Here is a 10,453-nt window from a genome sequence, read left to right on the forward strand (position 1 = left end):
TGACGGTGAAAAACTCATTTTGCCCACAAAGTCAGGCTCTGGTTTGATGAGGTTGTACTGTGTTCGACGCTGGGAGAATAATAAAATTGCCAATGTTTTCCTGTGGTTCAAGGGAGGTATTAAAGAGTACTTGGCAACTTCTGAAGAACTAAACCCAGATATCTTTAAGAACAAGACAGTCTTAACTTTCCATGACCCAAAGTGAAAAATCAATGATCTTTGGCTTTTCAATCATAGCAATGCTAACAGGCTAGCAATTTCAAGAATAGCGTAAACTTTAATGAATGTACAAATATACAGTAATTCAAGACAGCTTAATAAACTGTGGAATTCTTGTAACATATGTTTACACTGGAATTTCTGGGAGCAGAGCAGTTAAAGCAACTGTAAGTTACAGAGAAAATAAACCAAAGTGATGTGATTGGTTCGCGGTATTTTTACAAGAAAGTAATTATGTTGGTATGCCACTTAACTTTCACCTTCTCCAAATAGCAATGTTGATGACAAATGAAAAATGAAACTCAGACCTTCACACACAATTCCGTCACTCTTAAAACATCTAAGAAACTATATGTTACACAAAAAAGTCCCTTGCATGGCAATGTTCGTGAGGGGTTAAAACTGTTCAACATCAGCTTGTTTAGAGATTAAATCGCCAATCCAAACACGCTGACGATACAGTACATGGTCTTGTTTTCCCATCTCACCGTACAGCTGCCATCTGAAGTATTATCCCAGAAGCAAGAGCTTGCGGTGTGAAGACCAGCCCCGTTCTTTTGCATGATCACACAGGTCACGATGTACTTGAAAGGCTTGCCAAGCTTGGTTAGTTGATTCAAACACTGCTCGACCACATTGGAAGTCCACTGGTTCACTTTGTTGTGTTGATATGCGTTTCCACCGATGGCGCCTTCAACTGATTCTTTGATGATGTTGCTCACCTCATCCACGACGAAGGATGTTTCTTCTGCTGACTGATATTCGTCCATTTGGAAGGCTAATCCTAACAGGTACTGGCAAAATGGCTACAGCACAACACCTAATAGCTTTTCAATATGGAGGATTATGTGATGACCAAGGGACTTAGCAACCGTCAAATATGCTCGCCCCAGTACTCGCTCTATCAGCGTGGGAACGTCTGTTGATTAACATGTTCCGCACGAAAGAACGTGGAATTAAATAATCAGCACGTTTCTGGGATGGGAGACAACGAGGAGAAGCCTTGCAGCTTTATAAAAGGTGTGATAATTTTGATAAATTTGGGTCTCTTTGACCTAAAATCTGATAATGACCTCGATGAATCTAGCTTGAGGCAATAGAGAGGCAAAAGAGGGAGACACCAGCGCGCATAGATCGAGCATGAGCTAAATTTTTGACCTCCTAAAACATGCACCTTGTGGGCATGTATGCATTTTATATTTTCTTGACAACGTAACTACTCATTGCTTGGTTGTTCTCCTAACCATTTAACAGCTGTTAATGAGTTCATCCATTGCATAATTGGTGAATGAAATTATTTTTTTCTTGCACTGTCTTGAACAGCTGTATAAGCACATGGATAATTTAATCTAAGTGCCCCCCGGTCATGTTTACTACTAGCTTTGATTCCTACACTTTTGTTGCCATTGGTAAAACTTAGAGTGAAAAGAAGAAACTATTGATACAATGTGGAGAAAACATATTTTATATATTTTTTATTATTGTATGCAATCATTATTATCCATAAAATTTTTGCGCTCTCACACGAGTGGTCTAAATGCGTCATGTGACTGAATATGCCCAGCTAAACTGAGGAATATTCAAGTGATATCCCCTAGTTTTCAAAAGACCCTGCGTCTTGCAAAAAATATTTAAGGATAATAAACGTAATAAATGCAATAGCCTCCACTTGCTTTTTAAAGTATGCTCATATAGTAGTCCTTGGACATAATTTTATCTGTTCCTCGAAGCTCACAGTTTTCTTCAAGCTTTGCTCCTTGAGAACTGTTCACCTCTTGGAACAGATCATGTCCACGGGCAAATACCTGGAGTGAGCATATTTCTGTGCCAAATGGAGGCTATTGTTCATATATTCTATGTGTACATTGTGTGTGTTCTCAGCTGGAAATATCAGTTCATCCCCTGAACACCACCGTCACCATCACTCTGGAGGCCATGAACACAGCCATGGTGCCAATGAACATGGACATACCCATGAATTTATGTCCAATCCTGGCTTGTGGACAGACAGAGATAAAATAGTCAATAGGTCTGACTGGAAACAAGTAAGGTTGAACTGGCATTGTTCCACATGTATTTTATAAATTTTTTCCATGCAAAATGTAAGGTAATGATGAAGTCTATATGAGTATAATGGCCAATAATTAGGGAGGGGGGAGAGCAATGACCTTGTGAAAAGGTTGAGGATGGCCATCGTCTCCCTTAGGGGTGTAAGTAACAATTTTTTTTCTCATTTATGGTGTTCAGGATGGAATGTCACTATTTTTACTTGCAAGATATCTTGTAAGCTTGGACTGGAGGAAATAATAAACAAATGCTGTCATGCCCATTTTAAAGTGGTATCTTGTGGGGCCAAATAAAGAGCCTATTTGTCACACCCAGATTTTGGGGGTTCTACATGTTCCAACTAGAATCCCCAACACTTTCACATGGGAGACCCCTGGCCCCTTCAGGAAATACTTTTTGTACCTTGAAGTAGTTAGGAGTGTATAAACTCCCCTGGGATTGGGGGCTAGCCCATCACGTTTTTTTTTATTTATTTTTATTTGTCTGCCCAAAAGTAAACGTCTTTCCTAACCAGTTTTTACTGGTCCCTAAAGCGTATAGGAGGTTCCATGTCTGGTATTTTCTTTTTGCCACCAAATTCTCAGAAATATTGTGAAAGTTATCAGTAAGTAGAATTTTTCTAAGTTTCAGGTAATTGGTGAAATTATTTTTCATCTTTCAGCGTGCATTTACTGTTGGTATTGGCGGTCCAGTTGGTTCTGGTAAAACTGCATTGACCCTTGCTCTTTGTAGACATTTAAGGGATTCTTATGGAGTGTGTGTTGTTACAAATGATATTTTTACCAGGTAAGTGGAGACTTAACATACTGTAGAAGCTTAAGTCTGATTTATTGTTAACAATGATCATTAAATAATAGTTTTAAAAGTTTTTTACTGTCATTTTCAGGGAAGATTGGGAATTTCTTGTCAAAAATGAGGCATTGCCAGAGGAAAGGATGAGGGCAGTGGAGACAGGAGGTTGTCCCCATGCCGCTATTAGAGAGGTATGACGACAATAACAAGTGAAAGATGATTGAAACTCGACTGCTTTTAAGTTGATGCTATGCTCCCCACAGTTACACAAAAATAAAAACAACCTGTTCGCACAATTCATAGTTATCACTTTCCTCTTGATTGGAAAAAGAATAGTATCATGCTGTCAAGCTCTTTGATGTCTGAAGTTTATTCTTTTCAATAATGTCTTTTTTATTTTAATTAATATTTATTTAAATAGGATTTTTCACTGAACATGGAGGAAGTAAAAGACTTGACTAGAACATTCCAGCCAGACTTGGTGATAATTGAGTCGGGTGGAGACAACCTCGCAGCTAATTACAGCAGGGAACTGGCAGACTATATCATCTACGTCATCGATGTCGCAGGTTCGGAATATTAACTTGTATATTTTACACACACAAAAAAAAGAGTTGAGCACTGGAATTCTATTGCAAACAATATTTTAATTAATAATTTAATACACAGTCAGAGGATTGATTTTGAAGATTGCATAACAATGAAATCAATGGTTAACTGTTGTGCTATGCTCTCTCTCCTTCTAGATTAGGTTTGTGACTTGTTAGTAATAAATTCAGAAGTAATATTTAACATTGCTTTTTAATCCAATTTAGGAGGAGACAAAGTTCCTCGCAAGGGAGGTCCAGGTATCACACAGAGTGACTTGCTAGTCATTAACAAAACTGATCTGGCTGATGCTGTTGGTGCAGATCTCAAGGTATAATTGCAATTTTATGGTCTATGTACTCTGGCTTGCTTGAATACAATGAATAATAGGTCTGCAATGCATGTAGAGTGCTATAATTTTACATTCCATTAAGAATCTAATTTCCTTTCCTCCCAAAAACACAGTTGCTGATTTTCATGAAACATCAGCAGTTAGGGTTCTCCATTGATTCTTTTTAATTGGAAGTTCTGTGATCTATTGGCTAGTGCCCAGGACTCCAGCTTGATTAGCCTGGGTTTGGGCGCTGGCTGGGGTCATTAATTTGTGTTGTTTTCTGGGCAAGACATGTCACTCTCCTGTACAGTGGATCATCTTGACTGCCCAAGGTTACCTGCAACTAATTAACCTGATTTAATGAATGGGGATATACATGTAATTCAGTGTGGGTTTACTCCTAGTCACTTTACTCCGTACAGGCCCCACCCCCCCAAACCCCGCCTTGCAACTTTGCATGTTTCTTAAACTTTTCTGAAAATACTCAGAATTCTAACTTTGTTTCTTCAGGTGATGGAACGGGAATCTGCCATGATGCGCCAAGGTGGCCCAACCATTTTTTCTCAAGCAAAACATCTTGTTGGTGTTAAAGAGATTGCTGATCATATCTTAGCTGCTTACAAGGAAACTGTGAAACATTAACACATAACAGGAGACAATAATCATGCCATTGAACAAAATGTTATTAGGAAATGTTATTTCCATTGCTTCTAAAGCATACTACCCAAATCCATACTAAATAGTTAGGTATCTTCAAACAGTGTCTTATTTTATGATGTACATGTACATACTGATAGTGATTTATATGCATTGGCCTTAGGCCTACATTATCTGTTACAGTAACTGTAAACATAACTGGCAGATAAGCTGCATGCCCTTTATTGTGGAAGTTCAGTGGTAATTATCAGGGTGTGACAGTTGAACTAAACTGTATAATAGGGTGTTTACGAAAACCATGACGGCAACGGCAATGGGAACAGTCGATAAACAAAAGATTTAATGAGCAGTACAATGGCTGTGCACATGTGTTACAATTCTTTGTACATTTCTTTGCCGTCCTCTTCAAAACAGCAACATGAAATGACCAAATTCTACATTGTCTGGAGAACATGAACCACAACGGCTAATTTTTAAGGTCAGATTTGAAATACAATTTTGTGGCCAACAACAATGTACAGCTCATTACGATGACATTTATCATACGTTGCGGATTGTACATTTTTATGATATTCATTTTCATAAGTTTAAAACTTCTGGTCGAGGCTTTCTTAAATATGGATGGCAAATTTTATCTACATTGTAAACATAAAATATGACACTTTAATATTAAACCACTATTCAAATCATGTTATTGGTGGTTTTCTAGAAGTTGTCAATGAATGAAAACCATGACGGCAACGGCAATGGGAACAGTCGATAAACAAAAGATTTAATGAGCAGTACAATGGCTGTGCACATGTGTTACAATTCTTTGTACATTTCTTTGCCGTCCTCTTCAAAACAGCAACATGAAATGACCAAATTCTACATTGTCTGGAGAACATGAACCACAACGGCTAATTTTTAAGGTCAGATTTGAAATACAATTTTGTGGCCAACAACAATGTACAGCTCATTACGATGACATTTATCATACGTTGCGGATTGTACATTTTTATGATATTCATTTTCATAAGTTTAAAACTTCTGGTCGAGGCTTTCTTAAATATGGATGGCAAATTTTATCTACATTGTAAACATAAAATATGACACTTTAATATTAAACCACTATTCAAATCATGTTATTGGTGGTTTTCTAGAAGTTGTCAATGAATGAAGTTAAAAAAACAAGCGTGCATAACTTTGCACAGCAAACTGCATGCAACATGACAATATATTCTCATTTAACAAGAGGATCTCCTCCAAGTCTTGGTATGATATCTTGAATGACAGTTCTAAAAAAGTGGCAGGCCTGAAAATAAAGGACACAGACTGTCAACTCATTGCCTCATAGGATAATTTCTAACAGTATGCAAGTTAGTAATTTCTAACTTAGTCAAGAAAGCTGATTGGGGAGTTTTGGCTAGGCTCGATTTCCAGCCGTTTTGTGAGCCCATGTTCCTTGCCCCACACCACTAATTTGCCACGGGTAATTGTGTGTCTCCGTGGTACTGAAGTGACACACACTATCAAACAACAACTGGACTCCCAAAATGGCTGGAAATCAAGCCTAAGGTTTGGCCAGAAATGCCAATCTTGTACATATGTTGGTTACTAGATTTACCAAGTCTTTGACTGGTGACTATTGGGCGAAGAGATACTGATCCCTGCTTTGAACAATGTGTTAGAAGATTTGCAAACAAAGAGTTTAGTTGCATGGTGGCTATTGATTCAACCTAGGGTACAAGTTGTCAATCCCAGCATGACTTATGAGAAATAAGTTTTGATTTAAACTTGTATAATTCTTAAATTACTCCAAGCTGTCAACCTAAAATGGTCTCTCACCACAGCCTTATCAAGTTTTGCATACCTGTTCTGTGCTCTGTGTAGTTATAAGCTTGACAACAACACCATCACACAGTGTGGGATCTATAATACTAGCATAGGCAATCACATCTTTCCTTGCTGGGCTCATGTCATTAAATTCTATGAAAAAAAATGATGTATCAATATTGTATTGAGATTAATCACAGAAACAAACACCCAGTCTTGGACAAAACTGGGTCCACTTAATCAATTGTTGTCTTGAAGTTGCTGAACAAAATGATAGCCTACACATGCTCTTTTCCCACCCCCCAAGGAAAAACAGGAGAGAGGGAACATTTATGAAGAGCCACATGTAATTGATAAGTCTTACTTGTGAGTGTGCAGACTCTTTCCTTTATTTTCTTCTTGATTTCTTTAAAATATGGACCAATGAAAACACAGCTTCCTAGCACCTGAATGTCAAGAAGATTAAAATATATTTTTTTTCAATTAACCAACTCCTGCTGTTAAAATTCTCACTATCACCTAGCATCATAGGCCTGCAATACATGCAAAAGACTACTGACAGCTTTATAGCACTGATGCAGGGTAGGTAAAGTCTCTTGTAATATGAGCCAAGTAGTTCATCAAGCAAGTGTGTATCTCCAGTGTCAGTAGTATCACGTGACTGGGAATATTTCTACTCTCTCCTGGATAGGACACTAGTCCATCACAGGGTTATCTCCAGCATAAATTCGCCGGTACCATTAATACAACAGGGTGTAGAGAGGCACTGAGATCTAAAGCGTCTTGCCCAAGAACACAAGGCAACTTCCCTGGCTAGACTTGAACTAGGACCACTTAATCCAGAGACAAGTTCATTCACCATGAGGCCAATTTAAAGATCCTCACACTTCTTTTAAAGGTTATGCCCCCAGGATGAGTATGAAGCAAGTTACGTAAAAGAAAACTGAAGCCACATGAAATTTTTTCCATGGAGCCAGCTTTTTTTTCATCGTGTTTCACTTCTCACTGACTTGATTTCCATGACAGAGCTATAAGTAAAACACTCTCCAGATAATAATGAATTCTGAGAAGGCTTTTTTGAGGAGTTTAAATTTTACCTCCAGTTTTGGACTACTTGCATTTACTTGCATTTTACTTGCAATAAGGTATCTTTATGGTGAAAAGCTGACATAAAGTATTGTGAATGTAAAAGTTTTAAAAGTTTTTACCATAGCACTATGCATGGATTCTTTCAGTGAAAGGCAACTGTTTCTACCGTTGAGGCAGACTGAATCTCCAAACACCAACTTTCCATCCACAAAGATTCTGTTGTGACTCTTGTAACTGCATATGTATCAAGACAGGAAGTTATTAAACACTATTTAATTAATATCAAGATTAATAATTAAATAATAGATTTTCCATAACCTGTTTATACTTATACCTAGTCATATCCCAGACTTCTCCAAGAGCCATGCGTCCAGCTGTAAACCAATCGAGAATCACTACGCTGCCATTTGAAGTTAGCTCAAAGTCCTAAAAGACACCAATGAAAACAGTCATGTGAATCATATTGTTTGAATTCATGGTGGGATCAGACCAATAAATATTGAAGGAAGAAAATGGTTTTGGTGGTGGTGCTGATGATAATGATGATGACAATGATGACAATGACAACGATGATAAACGACGATGACGATGATGAAGGAAGAAATTAAGAGCAGCTAACCTGTTTTTGGTTATAGATGGCATTTTTAAAGCAGACCACAGGATCTGGAAGAACTGCCAGTAGTCCACCATCAGCAACCAGGCCTCTTAACCCTTGCTGAGTAGCCAGGCCCTCTTCAGAGTTGTAAACCTGAAAATATATCATTTCAGTAGCAGCTGTGAATAAGAACGTTTAAATATCTACAAACATGAATTTTACCTGGTATTTGTGGTTATGATGAGTGAGTGAGCAAGCAGGCAAGTAAGAAAGGAATGAGTGTAAGTAAGGAATGTGAAATGCATACTGCTATTTACTTGAGTGTGTGTTTCCTCGTAATATGTTATATTGTGTGGTCTCAGTTACCTTAGTTGAGGCCTGAGTGGTCACTACCACAGTGCAGTTCTCTCCAACCTTAACATCAACAGCTACATTATCTCCCTCAACAAGCCCACCACCAAATGTGATGATGTACAGCCACTGACAGGTAGGCACTGAAGATGCAAAGCCTGGTACAAGAAACTTTAACTGTGATAAAAAAAAAAGAGCAGTTTCAAAAAGAGAAGATCAGAGCTGATTTTGATGTAAATCTTAGATGAGAAAATCATATCAAGCTGCAGCCATTCAACGAACTAGCACATTACCAGCATGCCAGTCAACATACTACTAATACCTTGACTGAACATTGCAAATATATGTCCCAGGTAGAGTGGGGGGGGGGGGGGTCTCCCATATAAAAGAGGACGGGATGTTCATTGTACCTTTTAGGGGTTAAAAAAGGGGTTTTAGTATCTCTTAGGGTGTTCAGCCTAAAAAGGTCCCCAGCGGGAGCTTTCATGGTACCTTTAAGGGTATTAAGCCAAAAAAGTCAGTGTCAATTGATGTGTTGTTTTAGAATTGGTACCTCCTAGGAGGAAAAAATTCAAGCCACGCCCACAAGACAGGATCTCGGTACCTCTTAGGGGTTCTTTTCAAAAATTTCTGACCAGCACCCCTGTCCTTTTTATGTAGGAGTTCCTCTCCCCCCTGGAATATACGTGTCATGTCTATCATGGGCACATTTGAGAGGCAGTGGGAACTTAATTTGTTTTTAATAATTGTATTAGTATGACAGTCATGACAAACAAGTTTATATATTTCAAAGGGCTTGTTGAGTAACAATTCTTACTGGATAAGTGTATTGTAGTTGTGTGTTTGTGACTTTGAGGTTCTGAGAGGGTTCACCATCACTGTTTGCAACTGGACAGCAGCAAAACTCTGCAAAACCCTTCACTGCTTTTTGTCTGTTTGGTTGACCACTGTGGACACCAAGTTCGCCATCCTCAGATAACATAGATCTGAATTATTTCCCTCTAACTCATATACTTCAGAACTGTCTACTCCAGTCCATGAAATTATGATCTCCTGTGTATAGTGAATAAGAACTAAATTAATGAAATTCAATTAACTATCAGTGAATGTAGGAAGTAGAAATGTTATTGGGAGTAGAGCGGTCCCAGGGGAGTAATGAGAAGGAGGGGGGGGGGGGGGAAGCAGGCAAGGAAAACAATGGTACATGGTATGGAAATTATGTTCACATTCTTCACAGAAGAAGTTTTGGGAAGTATCAATTTTTAATCAAGTTTGACATGTCAAAGATGCAGTAGGGATAAAAGCTTAAATGTGATGTCTTCAACTTCATTGACCCTACGTTCTGGTATTAAGCTTAACCTTACTTAAGCTTAACTTAACTGCAGCCGGAGCTGGAGGGGGGAAATTATTCAACTCATTTGAATCAAAAGTTTAAGTCGTACGTACATATTTTTGCCCATTTTCTTCACACTATCTGCGATCTAGCTTGCATATATCGCTTTTTCAAGGCAACCCTCACACTAAAAAGATTTACTTACCCTGCAAATAAATGCAAAACGGTAAATTCAATTCACTCCCGCTCGTCGCACTTCTCTCTTGTCCCGGCTCAATGAACCCGCAAAATGTTTAGGGACAGCAAAAGCATGCATACACGCCGTGAAAACCTCATTCTTGGAACAACAATTCCCCCTACGGACTCTAGATGAGAGAGACACAAATACGTTTTGAGAAAAAAAGATAAAAGAAAAATCAAATTTCAAGAAATTATAACATTTTTACACAATAATTTCTTAAAAGAGAAAGCACAAATTCCCCTTGATTTAGACAAAGGTTACTTTGTGATTCTTACTAAGACATTTGTACCCCTTCCCCACTCCGGCATGGAATCTCGCACTACCTCTCCCACGAAAATCATTCGTCTCCAGTTTTCGCGCGTTACTCTGCAT

At 38.3% G+C, this 10,453-nt stretch overlaps 3 protein-coding genes across 3 annotated transcripts; 1 reads left to right on the forward strand and 2 right to left on the reverse strand.

Annotated features, from left to right (window-relative positions):
- Positions 1-257: 257 nt before the first annotated feature.
- LOC145482027 (dynein light chain Tctex-type 1) lies at positions 258-1,078 on the reverse strand. Its single transcript, XM_081460607.1, has one exon. The coding sequence runs from the start codon at positions 987-989 to the stop codon at positions 648-650; it is 342 nt and encodes a 113-aa protein (XP_081316733.1). The 5' UTR covers positions 990-1,078; the 3' UTR covers positions 258-647.
- A 68-nt stretch (positions 1,079-1,146) lies between these two features.
- Positions 1,147-5,066, forward strand: LOC145482025 (urease accessory protein UreG-like). Its single transcript, XM_081460606.1, has 7 exons — positions 1,147-1,239; positions 2,101-2,264; positions 2,948-3,072; positions 3,173-3,269; positions 3,500-3,647; positions 3,894-3,997; positions 4,511-5,066. Exons 1-7 carry the CDS (start codon positions 1,200-1,202, stop codon positions 4,640-4,642), a joined length of 810 nt encoding a protein of 269 aa, XP_081316732.1. The 5' UTR covers positions 1,147-1,199; the 3' UTR covers positions 4,643-5,066.
- Positions 5,067-5,386: 320 nt separating this feature from the next.
- On the reverse strand, positions 5,387-10,406 carry LOC145482034 (uncharacterized). The gene is made up of 9 exons (XM_081460614.1): positions 10,046-10,406; positions 9,325-9,560; positions 8,523-8,684; positions 8,181-8,309; positions 7,896-7,987; positions 7,681-7,795; positions 6,837-6,918; positions 6,510-6,625; positions 5,387-5,951 (listed from the first exon to the last, which is right to left on the reverse strand). The coding sequence occupies exons 2-9, from the start codon at positions 9,487-9,489 to the stop codon at positions 5,880-5,882; spliced, it is 933 nt and encodes a 310-aa protein (XP_081316740.1). The 5' UTR covers positions 9,490-9,560; positions 10,046-10,406; the 3' UTR covers positions 5,387-5,879.
- Positions 10,407-10,453: the final 47 nt, after the last annotated feature.

The sequence above is a fragment of the Orbicella franksi genome, chromosome 3, assembly GCF_964199315.1.
Source record: "Orbicella franksi chromosome 3, jaOrbFran1.1, whole genome shotgun sequence".
NCBI lineage: Eukaryota > Metazoa > Cnidaria > Anthozoa > Scleractinia > Merulinidae > Orbicella > Orbicella franksi.